At 36.9% G+C, this 17533-nt stretch overlaps 1 protein-coding gene across 1 annotated transcript; it reads right to left on the reverse strand.

The window, feature by feature from the left end:
• Positions 1 to 13347: 13347 nt before the first annotated feature.
• On the reverse strand, positions 13348 to 14326 carry LOC130721250 (PRA1 family protein E-like). Its single transcript, XM_057572015.1, has one exon. It carries the CDS (start codon positions 14171 to 14173, stop codon positions 13583 to 13585), a length of 591 nt encoding a protein of 196 aa, XP_057427998.1. The 5' UTR covers positions 14174 to 14326; the 3' UTR covers positions 13348 to 13582.
• Between the last annotated feature and the right edge of the window lie 3207 nt (positions 14327 to 17533).

Raw genomic sequence — 17533 nt, forward strand, 5'->3', positions numbered from 1 at the left:
GCAAGACCCATTTCTTCTTCTTTCTTTCTCTTTTACTTACTTGCAGCAACAAACATGGCACCACCACCAATATGAAAGCCACGCGCACTCCTTCTCATCACCATTATTGCGTTTTCTCCTTCTTCTTCATGAGACAAGCCACACCACCACTCTTTTCTTCCATCAACGTGCAACACACACTCACCGCCATCTCCTTTCTCTTGAAATAGCAACCACGTGAGCTCCTTGCTTCCATGGCCGCACCACACTCACGCGCACACCACCATGGAAACACAACCACCATCACCTCCTTCTCCTCATGGCCGAAACACCACCAACATGAGCCAAGAACTACGAGATCCACCCACCAGGCCACCACGGCACCACAGCACCACGCGTCCCACCATCTCCATGAAAGCGACAAATAAAACGTGAAAACAGAGGAGTACGACGTAGCCGACGTCGCCGCCAACGCCAACTTGTCTCTTCGATTCTGGTCTCCTCAGGCCTCCGTTCATAGCGAGGTTAGTACTGTTGGAACCCTTGCGTTGTTCACAACAAAACACATGTTCCGGATCGTCGTTCCGCCGCCGTCGACCGCCGCAGCCTTTGGAGGTGTTTTCCGGTCCACTCCGGCGACTGATGGAAAAACGGAGGATACTGCGACGATCCTTGTCGCGAGGAGAGCAAAATCATGTTTTCAATTTCATATTTGGCTCATTTCCTTCGATGACCCCGACGACCACCGTCGACCTTCGGCTGAACTTTCAGAGCATATCGTCGATCATTTGGGGAAACGGACAGCGCCATTGAGTTCCTGGCCGCGAAATGATGAAGAAACATCCTTCCTTTGTGTCTCTGGCGATAGTTCCTCCGTCACCCACCGTGAGCCGCGACTTTCCTCGGCGACCCTTAGCCGACAAGTCTTAGAAACTTGGATCTTGTTTGGATTGAGCTGAGCTGAGGAAAGAAGATTCATAACAAGTTGTGAAGTTTAAGGACAGATGAGAATTACTCAAGGTAAGGGAAACTCTCCTAGTTATTATTTATATGCTTTAGGCGTCAATAACTTTGACTTGTTTATTGCTTACGATGACTGGTACTTGACGGAATGTAAAATGTTTTCTGAGTCTTCAGCCATTGTTAAACCTTGAGACTTGTGTCTCTCTTTTCTGGGGCTTAGGCCATTGTTATTTGCTGAGGCTTTGGCCATTTGTTATGGTATATGTCTTATTGTTTTCTAGTGGACAGACAAGTTCTATTTCCTTGAATTGTGTAAGTGCATAAACATGGAATTATGCCAAACTCTTGGGATTACATCGATTGTGAATGTGGAGTGTTATAAGAGTTAGCAAGTAGGATCCGACGGAAGGTCTGAGCTACTGCTGACGTGATGGATCGAGGCTTTCTCGGGAAAGAGAACTTGGGGATAATTGGGATCTTTTGACTTGTTAGATTTTGAAACAAATGAATGCATAAGACTTGATTTGAGAATAAATTTCATAATGAATTAACTCAAGATAGAACACTTTGAATAATAAAGATAACCCCTTTTGAGGAAGACTTACGATATGAAAATGTGTTCGAAAATGAGAAGGGCCGAAGATCTGAGGTTCGAGGAAAGATGAGGATTCGACTTGCGAACATCGTGAAGAGGAGCTGCTGTGAGTATGACAACCATTAAGTGCAGATGCTACTCCTTGTTGTGAAGCAATTGGTCAATGGACCAGCGTTTACCTTAGGGAAAAACGATAGAGACAATAAACCATAGCCAGACACGTATCCGGGTGAGGACGAATCTTGGTTTGCTAGCTCTTGCATACGTGCATGACTTGATTTAGAGGCTTGTCCTTAATCATATTATTTATCCTTTGATTAAAGTGGCAGGACCTTAATCCTATTAATTACTCCTTGATTAAAGTGGTTGGACCTTAATCATATTATTTACTGCTTGATTAAGTGGTAGGACCTTAATCATACTATTTGCTATTGAATTAAAGAGGATGGACCTTAATCCTATTATTTGCGTATGGATTAAAGAGGATGAACCTTAATCATATTATTTGCTTATGGATTAAAGAGGATGGACCTTAATCCTATTATTTGCTTGTGAATTAAAGTTGTTGGACCTTAATCCTTCTTTGCTATTTGATTAAAGTGGATGGACCTTAATCACATCTTTGACTATTGGATTAAAAAGGATGGTCCTTAATCCTATTATGTATTAGTTGATTTAGAGGATAGACCTTAGTCATACTATTTGTTATTTGCTTAGGAGGTTAGACAGTAATCATATTACTTGGACCAATTAAGGGGCTAGTCCTAGATCCTATTATCTATTTGTTGAGTATAGAGTATAGACCTGATCGTGTTAGATGATTGACCCATGGGTCGTGCGTTTACATTAGTGAGACCTGGTGCTTCCTTGGCAAGGAAATGAAAATACACCTATGCGCTGGCAGCGAGTAATGGACTGATGACTTGACGCTCAGAGGCTAGAGATCAACTTATGTCGTGTCTAATTATTATTCACACGCTACTTGACTATGTTAAATCTTGCTAGGACTTATATTACATTACTCTAGGAAGTTGACCGTTTCTTCCTTGTTTGCTTTGTTTGTGTTTGGGCGGTCAGCAAACTGTCAGGCCCTAATAGGTGTTGTTGCGAGTAGTTGTTGATCGCTGCAAGAAGGTGATTGAACTGATTGACGAGAAGAATTTCTTGGAGTGAGTGAACCAACCGAAGACTTGTAGAAGTAATAGTTAGATGTAAGGCTAAAGCCTTGGGTAGAGAAGCTTACCGTCATTGGTTGAAGCTCGTAGGGATGGTTGTATTACTTACTTTGGTCTTGGATATGTTCCGATGCATTACTCTCCTACGAATCTCCAGTGAGGGGATTGTAGGAAGTATATTGGACTTAGGGTGTTATCGCATTCTGAACTTTGTTGTCGGTTAAGACATTACTTCACTCTATATTTTATATGTCTTGAACATCCGTCGTCACTCACACGTGCTTGCCTTGACAATGGCGGCGGATGTATGTGTTTGGGCAAGAGTATGCATATCAGGTTTTGAAAATGTTTTGAAAAGAAAGAAAATCAAAAAAAAAAATACCCTTATTTGTAAATACTTTTGTAAAATCATTTCATTTTATTTTATTTAATAGGTTACTATTTGTGACCCCCGAAAGTTGGGATGTTACCCTCGGTAGGAATTTTCATCATGCCGCTGTCTTAGCCACTTTTTAATAATACTATCCAAGAGTTTTGTAGGAATTTTTATCATACCGCTATCTTAGCCACTAACCTAGTGCATTGCAAAATCACATTAAAACAGGTAATGCATTGAATCGAAACTCAAAACACACGTATTAAATGCTTTAATTAAATCTATACACAAACTGATATGAAAATTACATGTGGATATGTGATTAGGATTTCCATGTTGGTTGGTGACTAGATAAAAATATTTTTAAAATGTTTTATGATGTCACAAGTATTATTTTCAAGCAAACAAAAATTTTCAAGCACTAAACATCATAAAAAAATTTATAGGAACCATTTTATATTATAGTTTATAAGTTAGGGACAAGAAACATATTAACCCTAGATTTTTTTTTCGAAAGAAAAATATATAATATGATAAAAGAGATATACTTTTTTATTCACCTGAAAAATAGATTTTAAAATTATAATATTTATTTACATATTGAAAGATAAAAAATACACACTTTCTTACTTTAATAGACCGTGTGACCAACATTTAAATAAATATTTATAAAAGAAAAATTCAATCATGAACATCATAAATTGATCTAATAATAAAAATATAGCAAGAAAAATTGAAAAGTAATAAAAAAGAGTATTATAGACTTTATAAATATTTAATATTAATATTTAAATAATTAAATAATTCATCAAACTTATATATTAAAAATATATAATTGTATTTTTCTAAAGAGACAAAAACATATTTAAAATATTATCTTTTATCAAAGTGGTTTGTAAACTTTCTAGGATGTAACATTTTAAAAATATCATTTCTAAATAATTTTTTTATTAATTCCCTTAAATATTTGAAGTTGATCAGAGTAGCACACGAAGGGGGGTTGAATTGTGCGCATAAAAAACTTGGTTTTCCAAACGATATAAAGATTTATCATCTTCGTTGGTATCGTTTGGTGCAGCGGAAATGTAAGAGCATAGGAGTAGACGATGCACACAGACATTTTTATCCCGGTTCACCCCCAGAACGATAGGGTTACGTCCAGTCCTTGGCAGCACCAATATTTCACTATGCAAGTATCAAGGACTTCTCCTTACAAGTATTATTTGTCCCTGCCTCTTCAAGCATAGCGAGTATTCTTTTGCCACTGCCTCTTCAGGCACTACCGAGTATTCTTTGGTCACTGCCTCTCCGGACATTGTTGAGTATTCTTTTGCCCTTGTCTCTTCAGGAACAAGTATTCGAAGGATTCCTCCCTATTAAGTATTATCAGGACTCATCCTTTACAACAAGTTTAAAGGACTTCTCCTCAAACGATCTTTTTCAAGATCAATTCATCTACAAATAGTCTCTTATAATAAGAGTGATGGTAGGTACATTTAAGTTCATGAATCATAAAATATTTTAGATGAGGTTTGACTCTTAGTGTATACTTTATGTTCTGTTACATGAGAGAGTTACAAAGAATTTGACTCTTAAGAAAAATTACTCTCTATGTTGAAGCAGACGATGTCGATGATCATCTCCGTGTGATGAGCACTGAGGCTTCTTTTCACGCTAAAGTGATTTGAGTATAGAAGCTCGATCTTTGTGAGCATAAGCGCTTTATACTTATGAATATTCTGTGATATAGATTAGAGTTGTTGGAGCTTGGTCTTCATGAAGATTCTAGCCGTTGGATCAAACGGTACAAAATGTACTTGCATCAGAGCGTGGTACTGTTTGATAGAGACCCTTTTATCGTAAAGATGTAATTTGTCATCTAGCAGGTAGCATAGGTTTGAGCTTTTATCCGTTGGTGTAGAGATAAGAAAATATGATAATGACACCACGGTTCCTTTTATCTTCATCATAGCATTGTGTCAGAACTTGGGATTTCATTTTGAAACTTCTGCACAAAGCTTTCTTGGTTTTTTCTTCAATGAGAAGTGTACTTGATTTGACTTTGTTGCTTGCATTGGATGTGAGCTTGATTCCTCGGATGATCTTCTGCTTCTATCGTCTTCATCTTTCTTCAGACGATCTTTCCTTCATCGTTCTTCAACTCTTTAGACGATGAATCATGCTTCAGTCATTTTGCTTTCTTCCAGATGATTTGACTGTGAGGCACATTCTCCATTCTATTCTTTCAAGCTGCAGACTTCACTTCATGATAGACGTTGTCTCCCTCAGAAGTTATGCTTCCATCATTCTTCTAAGCTTTGCTGACGATGCTCTTTGCTTCAGCCGCTTTGCTCTTAAGATGATCTGTCAGTTCAGCACAACTTCATTATTTTCTTCCATTGGTCATTCAGAATATACCTGATGGTGTGACCAAATCTTCTTCTTCTTCTTCATAAATGGATTGTCTTGTGTTTCCTAAATCAAATTGATGTTTGTAGGTGCAGACAATAAGCTTTGTTCCATTTCTTCATTCCTTGTGCGAGAGAGAAGGAGGAAACTTTGATGTTGACATGTTTGTACTTGTTTCCTTGGTCAGCGTGCTTTGTTGAGTATCACGTGATTTCTCAGTCGTTGACTTTCTCCTCAAGAATGTCAGAGATATTTCCATTTGAATATGGCACTCTTTTCTCTTGACATTGCTTTCCTTGATCACCCTTGAGATAGACGATGTAGTAGATATTGAGTACATTCTTCTCAGACGATCCAGTAGCTTCTCTTGATCTTGCATGTGTTGACTTGAAGCTTTAGATTCACCTAGTGTAGATGAGCTTGATGCTTTGGCTTCTTCTTCTGAAGACGATCTTGTTGATTTGACTCTTCTTGTATCTTGATAGACGATCTAGCACATGTCTCTTATCTTTGCTTAATTGAGCTTGCATATCTAGCATTCCTTTGCTGGCTCATGATGCTTTAATTCTTCTGGTTGATCCATTAAGCATAAGTAGCATTCTTTTCGTTGTTCATCTTATCTTGACGCTTTGGTCAATCTCTTCTTTGTTGATGCTCAGACGATGTGACATGTTTGACTTTCTTTCTCTGTGGCGTCTGCCCTTGTAGCTTGGTCCTTGCTGGCACTTGACTGGGTTGACTCCTTGTATAGCCTAGTATGCTATAGAGATGTCTTATTATGTGATGCCTTCTTCTTTGGAGATGTCGTCTTCTTGTCATCTTCTTGCGTTGCTTATTTAGACGAGTCAGCGTGAGAGATATAAGTGTAATTTCCTGAAATGCAATTCACATGTTAATCACAACACTTATACTCTTGAAAATTGTTATCATTCAAAACATGATAGACAGTATGATTAGCGTTTGAACTTAACATATTTATCACTTTACAAAAATGCATACATTTTTCTAACACATTAAAATAAAGAAAAATATTTATTAAATTAATACCCTTCTTTATTTTGGGTGACCACATTCAAAGTCATCATTGTATATCTTAATTGACACTTCATATAAAGTCACCCACAATTAATGAAAACGTGTAAAAAGTTAAATATTTTTAAAAAGTTAAATAAGAATTAATTTCATGTTGAATTTACATTCTCCCCAATTAATACAAGTTGACTCATATTCCAAAGTTGTTAATAAAATATAATATAATAGTAAAAAAATCGTACGTCAGAGTATTAATTAATGCACACAAAGTCAAAAAAGACTACTGTATCAAAGTTTCCACCCTCATTTGCATCAATTCGTTATAAATCTCACTAATCATCTTTCACTTATCTCCTCTGATCAAGACATGGCTAGCTAGGTATGTTTTGTTCCTTCTACCATTCTAACTTCTAAGCACAAATTGTTTATTATTATAATAATTTTTATTGCTAATTTTCAATTGATATCTATGTGGTTTTGTATGTTGTTATGAATGCAGGTGATTATAAGGAGTTGCATGTAATTTTTTTTGTATGGGGAGGTTGATACATGTGTGAGTGTGAAACAAGGCTAAAAGTGAGGTTTTAATTAGTGGAAAAGAAGATGAACAACCCAATTCTTCGTGTGAGGAAGGATTCACTTATTCCTGGATTGTCTTGTCAACTTTGTAACAACTTGCTTAAGGAGGCCACAAAAATCTACTTGTGCTTTCATACGTGTGAGAACTTTGATCTTAATCTTCTTTTCCACTCAATCTAATGTTAATTTTCTCAAATTTTCAATCTTTTATATTTTTTGCATTTCCTATATATTATCCTAGTTTATCTCAGTATTACATGTAAAAATTTAGATGATATACCTAATAAGGTGAATTAGGGATTGAAAAAATTAACAATTTTAAATTCTCAGCAGCAAGCTTCTTTCAACGGCAAACTGACAACCTACTACTAGTGATTTCGTAATAAGTGGCTTGGTAATCTATTACTAGTTCTTTGTTAGAGGATATCGAAACAAAAAATCTGCAAGAATCGAAGTTTACAACAACGAAAACACAATTAACCAAAAATTACTCCATGGATATCAATGAATCAAAAGAATACAATACAATATATACAATTCTTAATATCCAAAAGTGTTAGCGCATAAAAACCATAATATGCGAAAATACCCAAATTAAGAACAACGCATAATCGTCAAAAGACACAGGGTTAGAGAACATCACAATGTGATTTTATCTTGATTCACCTTCCACCACTGAAGGATACATCTAGTCTTTGAATTACTTTGAGTTTCTTCCATTAATTTTCAGGAATCACATTGACCTCACATCCAAATCTATCTTGAAAATTCTTTAAACACAAAATTAGCTAGCATCCCACTTTCATAAACTTTACACACTGAAACCTATGATGTAACTTAGAAGTGAAATAAAAGCTAGAGAAAAAACCCTAGATGATGAACACGCAATAAAACTCAAACAATCTTGCTCATAAACTTTGGAAAATGTAATTTGTAACCTTTCCCCACAAATCACCAAATTATTAAATTTACCTCCTCACAAACCCTCTGTGGTAGCCATACATAGCTTGTGCAATAAGAAGACATAACTTCCAGAACGGACTGTGGTAAAGTAATTCTCCATATTCTATTAAGGAGCTTATCCTTCTAAATCGCCAATCTAGACTTCACTTTGTGCAGGGAAAAAAAATCTCTTTGTAATCATCTTCAAAAAATCAAAAAACAAGAATTACATATATATATATATATATATATTATAATAAATAAACTGGACAGAAGAATTGCTGAACAAAGCTGTATTCGTAACCATTGAAAAGTCTCGAGGACCCCAAAGATTCTCGACTTCTCCTCGCTTACCCATAGAATAGGGGCCTTACACATTCATCAATAATAATTTTAAACTGTCTAACTTAGCTTTCCTTGGATTTAATGAACAAAAGGTTGTCATCTGCAAAGAAGAAACGCAACAGACCCGACCCATTACCTGCTGCTCTAATTGGCTCCCGCTTTCCATCTAGATTTTTCACCAAGATAGTTGAACTAAACATTTCTATAAATAAGATGAACAAGTATGGCGACAACTGATTTCCTTTCCTAAAGCCCTTTTTTGGCATGAAACCCAAACACTCTTTCCCCATTCCAAAAGATAGAGAGAGATAATGTAGACACGTAGAACACAATCAACTTGGCAGTTCTATCTAGCAAATCAAACTCCCTCATGGTGGCCTAAAAAATGGCTAGAAGCCTATCACAAGCCCTTTTCCAAATCAAGCTTTAAAATAAGGTCTTTTGTCTCATTCTTCAACTTTCTTCGTTGGTAGGTAACAGCATATTGAAGAACTATCACATTGTCACTAGTGCATTTCTTTGAGATAGAACTACTCTACATGGAGATAATAATATCTTGAAGCATTGATCTATACGGTTGACAAGAATTTGCGTAATGATTTTTGAAGCACATTACAGAGACTAATCAGGTGGAACTCTCTCATATCCATAATGTTACCATTCTTGGGGATCATAACGATGAAAGTATCAGCAAACCACTGTATTAGAGAATTGCCATTGAATGCATGCGCGCTTGACAAACCACACCACGGTATCCCCTATTGAGTCCAATTTTTCTTGAAAAAGATTACTTGAAACCCATAAGGGCCCGAGACTTTATAGGAGCCCCGAACACTTGCTCCCCACTCACGTCCTTAGTCAACTTCTCCCTATGAAATTTCTGGGAGCTGCGCAGATGAGGTGTCAAAAGGTAGCTCATGTTGAAATCCTTAATGTTAGCAAAAAGAGATTTAAATTAGTGGAGGATTTCCCTTTGAAGAGTCACATCTATGCACTGAGGTTTGATTATGTTAGTAACTATGCATTGTTTTCATGTAAGTAACTATGCATTGTTTTTCTCAAAGACATTGCCAAAGTCTTTGTCTGAGGTTTGATTATGTGAAATATTCATTTATGGTGACTATTTATCAGTGATTAGACGAATACATCTGCTAATTAAATTTTCTAATAGTCTTTTTTTCGCAACTGCTGTTTAGTTTGTAGGAAGTGCATTTATGATAAAATTACAGATGAAGAATTGACAAGCTGTCCAATATGCAACATTTTTTTAGGTGCTATTCCATTGAAAAAAATGCGGTTAGTACCCTCTGACAAATGGCTAATTCACCTCTTTCTTGTTGTATTTTTACTTCAAAATAAATGGGAAAATTAAAACCCATTTTCATTTTACACGGTTAACTTGGTATTAGTGTAAATGACTATATTTCACAAGCTCGCTTTCAACACTCCTAATGAGCATCATACATTATAATGACCAAATATTCCTTTTACTATGCAATAATACTGATACTATGATAATGCTATCAAAAAGCATATTAAATGTCCATTCCTTGCATCTTAATCACCTTGTCATAAAATGCATATACATGAGCTCCAGCATACAAGGAAATAAAATGTATTTAGTTTGCATATATAAGTAGCTACTCTGCTTACTAATTTCACTATGTTGGAAGTGTCATTTTAGAATTTTTACTTTGTTATATTTCATGTGTAATTTTTGTCGGTGAATATTGAAGTATTTAAATGAGTGAAATCAAAATTAAGGCTACATTGATCAATAATTGTTGTTTGTGGCTTTGTGCCATCAAATTGCTTTGAATAGCATTCATTAGAACTATTAGTTGATGTACAGAACCAAGAGGAATGATATAAAATAGTTATAATCAAATAAATATGTGGAATGGTTGACATACATATCACAGCCTAATTTGTTCGACTTTGGATATTGTTTGGTTTATAATTTTTTAATTTAATTCATCTAATCTCATTTATTTTCATAAGAACTAATTTGCTTCTTTTGAGGGATGATATTGGTATTTGCTATCCTTGCACATAATTCTTATATGCTCTGACCCTCTTGGCAATGGATGTAATTACAAAATACAATTGCTAGGGAAGATTTAGAAAATATACTGTTGAACTTGGATTGACAAAAAAAAAACCGGATTGACAAATAGAGGTATTAGGACTACTAAATTTGCTAAATTTAAAGAATATATGATAATTAGGAAATGCCTAAAAAATATGTCGAAACAAATAAATATTTTGTTTAAAAGAATTGATTTCATCTCATATGTATGATTTTGATATTTGAGCACACAACATTTTTTTATAATATTTTTTATTTCAAAAAAAAATTAATCACCAGATCAGATGTCCAATTGCAAGCATTAAGGAACAAAATTTTCCCTTTGGAGGAAAAAAAGAAGGAGGCACCTGCAACTAGAAAGAAAAAGAAACCAAGAACTACAAGAGGGTCTAGCAGTCAAAGAGTTCCTAATGTCTCAATTGAAGAGCCAACTAAAGAAAAAGTAGAGTCACCAAATGAGTTTACTGAGAATGCTGGACAGGTAGAAAAGACAATTAGACTCTTTTTTTTCTTCATTAAACTTAGTATTTATTTATGTTATGCTTATATTTTTTTATTGGTGCAGGGGTTGCCTCCTTGTGAATCTTAGCCACCCATGGATATTGAAGGAGTAAGTAGCGGTACAGAAGTGCAGGAAGCAAAACTTGATCTCTAAAAACCTTTGAATTGCATAGTGAGGTTGTGAGGATGAGTAAATCTTTCAAGTCTCATGAAAACTTATGAAAGTAAAACAATTTAATTCTCAACAACCTACATTTAAATTTTATGTTGGATTTGGTATTTAAGTTAGTTGATATTTGATTCAGATTTTGTACTTTCATGGATTTTCAATTCGGGGAACTTTGTCAAAACCCTTTTATTTATTATTGTTATGGATTTTGTTTGAACTTTATCCTTTTGCCTTCTGAAATCTTTTTTTCATTCTTCCCTTCCACAATCAAAAGATGATTTGTGTGCATTCGTTCACTCACGCTTATTGAGGTGGTTTTATCTCCAACTGACGAAAGAGACTGGTTACCAAAAGATATGGTGCTGCAAGGGGACATTTTTAATTTGGTTGGGTTGTTGAGTGACCTGACTCCCACAAAAATCATACACCTTTATCGTGAAAGAACTAAGGCTCTGTTTGCATTCAGAACGTGAGCGTTAGTTCACTCAACCCAAGCCTAAACCTTCTTCATGTTTACAGCTTGGTAATATACGTATAGCATTGAAATGTGTGTGTGAATGTGATTCAAACTTAGAAATATACTAAAGTGTATGTTTGAATGTCATATGAACTCAATGAGGTTTCACACAAAATCTTACTTCTCAAGTTATATGTTGCTTGTTTCCCGTCTGCGTAACGGATAAGTGACCGAGCACTAAAATGCCCTCCAATGCTTTTCAGCCAGATTGCAGATACCTTTTTTCTGCCATGATATGATGTCTGTCATTTCCCCAACTTCCTAGTTCCTGGTGGACATGGCCACATTTTAATACTATCCAAGAGTTCTTCAAGTTTAAAGTGTACACATAACACAAAACACAAGCTCAGTTTATCTTGTGATTGTTTTTAACTCCTTATGAGATTTTTTTAACTATTTGTGAGAAGAATGGAGCTAAGCTAATAGGTGAATGCATATGATAGTTATATATTCCATTTTCAGAAACCCGTTAAGGCAAAGGGTTCAGGTGAAACAATCAAGTTTAACAAACAAAACTACAGTCTAAAGTAGAGATCAATGTGGAACAAACTTGAGAAGATATATCATAAGGTTTTATATTAAACATGAAGATACTAGTTATTTTTATCTAGATATCCCGGATGTGTTTGGGCAGTTAAGATTGTGAGGGTCCAAACGCCTCACCGGAGAATAGAGAATTGGCCTTCAGTGGTTCACTTTTTAGTTCTTTCAAACCATAACACATGCCAATCTAAATCTAATTCAACAAAATCAAATGCCAAAACAATACTAATTCCGGCCAGGCCTACGGTGCAAACTCCTGACAAACATTATGGGGCATGCCATCACAGAGCATATGTTCTTAAACTTCTGATCATGTTTTACATAGAAACAAAAACAATGAATGAGGCCATTGGATTGCAATCTGAAGTTCATATGGCCAACACAATGAGAACTAACTAACCAATACACAATAAATGACTATCCAAAATGGTTCATTCCTCAAAGCTAGCAAAATCTATCTACATTCACAGTCTTACCCAAGAGATTACTGAACCTAGTGCATTGCAAAATCACATTAAAACAGGTAATGCATTGAATTGGAACTCAAAGCACACAAATTGAATGCTTTAATTCAATCTATCCAAGAACTTACAAATCATAAAGTAAAACCAAGAAAGGAATCCATTTCAGCTAAGAACATGGTCATATTATGGCAAACATAATAAGAACTAACTAACCAATACACAATAAATGACTAACTAAAATGGTTCATTCCTCAAAGCCACCAAAACCTATCTACATTCACACCAAATCAAAAACCAAACGAGCCTTACCCAAGATATAACCTAACCTAGTGCATTGCAAAATCACATCCAAAACAAATAATGCATTGAGTTGAAACTCAAAACACACAAATTGAATGCTTTAATTCAATCTATCCAAGAATTTACAAATCATAAAGAAAACCAAGATAGAAATCCATTCCAACTAACAACATGGAAAATATGGCCAACACAATAAGAAATTAAGAACAAACTAACCAATACACAATAAATGACTAACTAAAATGGTTCATTTCTCAAAGCGAATCAAAAATCAAACGACCGCTTACCCAAGATATAACCTAACCTAGTGCATTGCGAAATCACATCCAAAACAAGTAATGCATTGAATTGGAACTCAAAACACACAAATTGAATGCTTCAATTCAATCTATCCAAGAATTTACCCGAGGCCGTAAAAGCATCATAAAGACAACCAACAAAAGAAATCCATTCCAGCTAACAACACCTCAAAACTATATATCATATGCAAAATGCAGCTCATGAACAATGCAAGGGGCATTTCACATTTTCGTGTAACCAAAATGCTTTAAATCTATGGAATTCAAGTAAGAGCAAAACATAATCAGTATCTATACAGTTCTATCTAAACTAAATTTCTATTGTACCCTGTTCTCTTGGTGGGACTACCACCAACAACCGAGAGCAAACCTCCATCAGAAACATCCAACTCATCAACATACAAATCCTCAGTACTCCGGAAAACCGCGTGCAACCCAACCACCGCGGCACCGACGAGAAGCGACACGAGGACATTGAGCCAAACTCTGGTGAGAACGAGCGCAACAACGGTAACAACCCAGAGCGCGGCGAGGATGAAACGGTAATCGACGGTGCGGGAGAGGACAACGACAGGGCGGTCGCGGAAGAAGAAGAGGAAGAACCAGGCGAGGAAGACGGCGAGGAAGACGATGATGGAGACGGGGTGCCAGATGAGGGAGACGAAGAGGATGAAGAGGAGGACCATGGTGTAGTTGCCGAGGAAGTGGCGGAGGTTGTGCTTCACGCGGAGGGAGGCTTCGCCGAGGGAGTAAGGGCGGGTGAGGGAGTGGAGGGTGAAGAATTCTTCCCAGGGGCGGCGCGTGGGGAAATTGGAGGCGTTGGTGGCGCGTGAGAAGGGGTAGTGGGAAGGTGAGGTTGAAGTTGAAGGGAGGGAACTGTAACGGGGTGAAGACATGGTAGAAACGAGTTCGAAATTCGAAACCCTAATTGTATTTCCAGAGAGAATAGAGATTCTTCAGAAATTGAAGGTGAAGTTGGTGTGTGTTGTGTGTGAGAGAGAGAAGGACATGTTTGAAGGGAACTTGTTCCGTGTCGCGCTGGCGATGAGTTCATACTTTTCTAGTTTTCTTGCATTGGTTTTTTTTAGGTGTAAAAAGCGTGTTTGACTAAGGTTTGACTATTGAGTAAGCAAACGACGTTGGATTTGTTCTTTTCTTTTTGCTAATTTTGGAGGGTGTAAGAGGGACGGGTTGGGACGGATTTTGGTTAACCCTAATTCGGCTCTAAATATTGATCGGCTCAATTCATAGACCCTAATCCGTCTCTAGACCTGAAGCAACCCGACATTATGCGGGTCCAATTTAGGACGGATCTATGTAGGACGGGACCGGGTTGGCCCGAGGGACAATAAGTTTAAGATTATTTGATACTAATTGTAAAATTTAAAGATAACAACATACTAAAAGAGTTATAAGTTGGAACTATTTTTTGGAAGAAATAACTTGAAAGGATCCAATTCTTTCATAATCTATTGCACTTGAGGTTTACATTTTGTTTGATCATTTCTTCACCTGTCTCACATATGCATAATACACACACATGATTTTCTCTTGTTAGAACATGAAAGTGTGCATAGTTTGACAAACGATTATTTAATTCATAAGGTAGATGTTAGACATTTTAATCTCATCTACATGGTAAGATAAATTTGAGCACCATGTATCACATTTTAATCATTATAACAAATTAAAATTTTATAAAATATATATATGGGATGGGCCGGGTGACCCGAGTGTCAACCCGGACCCGACCCTACCCGAAGTCGGGTAACTCAAAGATCAACCCGAACCCGGTCTCTTTTAATGATCGGGCCGGGCTCAACCCGGCCCTAAAGGCTTGGGCCGTGACGAGTTGGCGGGTAGGGCCGGGTCTTGTACACCCCTAATGGGAACATGAACTACGTGGAAGAAACTTATGAGGCTCTTACCGAAACCACTAGTTAAACTCTTTTTCTAAGGGCTCATTTGGTATGCTGTATTAGGAATGATAGTATAAATTTATACAATATATTATGGATTTATCCATTGTTTGGTGGTCACATTGTATTGTATAAGCTTATACATCAATCTCCTCTTATACATCAAAATGATGGATTATTTAATGGCTTAATCCAGTTTTTGGTCCCCAACTTTTGTCATAAATATGGCTTCACTGTTCATCTTCTTCTTTTTTTCACACTCAATCAATTGAAAATCTCTGGATTGAGAGTTTTAGGTTTGGGTTTTCGTTTTCTGATTTCTCTAGATTGGGGGTTATGGGTTGGGGTTTCTGGGGTGGTGGAATAGAATTTGAAGAAAGGGTCAAAGGAAGATGACGAGACCTTCGGTGACTTCAAGTTTGCGTCGTTTCTAAATCAACCCACTCCATCCTCTAACCACCATTCAAAACCCTTTGACCCTTTCGTCGTTCCCCCCTCGGATCTCGCTGCTAAACACGTTAACGACAGCTACGGCACCGCCGCTCTGGCGAAAAAGCCTCAAGGAGCTATTCCACTTTCAATCTTCGGCGAGGAAGAGGAAGAGGAGGAGGAACTTGCTTCTGCTAATGTATTTTTCTCCAACAGTGGCGGTGCTGTGAAAAACATGACACATCTCCCTTGACTGTTTGACTTCATACTATTATCTTCCTTATGACACTTGCTTGAATTTGACCCAATCAACTGAGGTATGAAAACAAATCTACTTCCACATCTAAATTTAGGTTTCGGTTGGTATTTAATCTGGGTTCAGGAGGATGAATAAATTGGGTTTTGTTATGTCATGGTGTTTGGTTGTAGTTGGGTTTTTAAAATTAGGGATTAGGTTTCATGGAAATTGGGGGTTAGGGTTGTTCTAGAATTATCTCAAGCTTCCAGATTCCAACCAGAAGATGAAGATGAATTACTTTTTTTGGGTTTGGTTGCTAGAGGATTAAGATATTCTTTTGGTTACATGAGGAAAGTACTAGAGGATTAAGATATGATAATGAAAAATGAATATTTAGATTTTTAGTAGGGTTAATTGTGTTCTAATTTATTTTTAATAGAATTTAAATGAAAAAGAAAAAAAAGCCACCTAGGACGTCATTAATTGACGTGGTAAGTGCCACATCAGCCGGCGGAGCTCTGACGTTTACCCAACCGGCCGGAAGGTCCAAAACCAATCATTTTGCCAAAAACGGGGGACCAACCCCCACCTTTACTCCGGCGAGGGACTAAAGCCATATTTATGACAAAAGTTGGGGACCAAAAACTGGATTAAGCCTTATTTAATTCACCCTATAGATGATGGATAAGGCATGACAAGAGTGCAATGTATAAGCTACTTGAATATATTTAATCAACTGTCACCACAATCACCCTCCTCCACCACCGCCTCCATCACTACCACCACCACTGTCACTACCGCCACCATCGCCACCACCGCCACCACCATCAAACCACCCTCCACCACAATCGTCGCCGCCGTCACCACCACCACCGTCGCTGCCACCACAACCACCATCCACCACCACCACCACTGCTGCCACCACCACCGTCGTCACCGCCACCATCACTACCGCCACCACCGTTGCCGCCACCACCACAACCACCACTGCCTCCACCACTACCACCACCATTGTCGCCACAACCACCATCGCTGCTGCCACCACCTCCACGCTCTAGGCATCGTTATCGCAACTACTACCACCGCCACCACCACCTCTATCACCACCGCCGCCACCACCCTCCACCATCATCGCTGCCACCAGGGGCGGATGCACATTGTAGTGCATGGGGGCACTTGACCCCACTTGATTTCCATTGTTAGATAATAATATACTAAATAACTATAATACTAATTGATTAATTCCTCCCACACATCTTTAATTGCCCCATGACTCATCCAGGACTAATAGTTATGATTTCTTTTTTTAACTTATGTTTTAAATTGCTATCCTTCTAGCTTTCATTTTAACGTTAACTTATAATTTAGTAAATCATTATTCCAAATTTTCCTCCATTATATATTTGACTTTTATTCCCTAATTGTTTCTCTAAATATTGATATGATAGATTGGTAGTAAGTAGGACAAGAACTAATGTAAGAGTGAAAAAAAAAATACCACATATTTTTAGAATTTTTTTTTGAAAGACACATGTTTTTTAGAATTTGAAAACTTCTAAATAATATTTCTAATTTTTATTTAAACTATCATCAGTATTACTTCCTTCGGTTCTTAATATAAAAACTTTAAAAAAATTATTTTTTTAAGGGAAAATGATAGTGATTATAAT

Source organism: Lotus japonicus, chromosome 5 (genome assembly GCF_012489685.1).
Source record: "Lotus japonicus ecotype B-129 chromosome 5, LjGifu_v1.2".
Lineage (NCBI taxonomy): Eukaryota > Viridiplantae > Streptophyta > Magnoliopsida > Fabales > Fabaceae > Lotus > Lotus japonicus.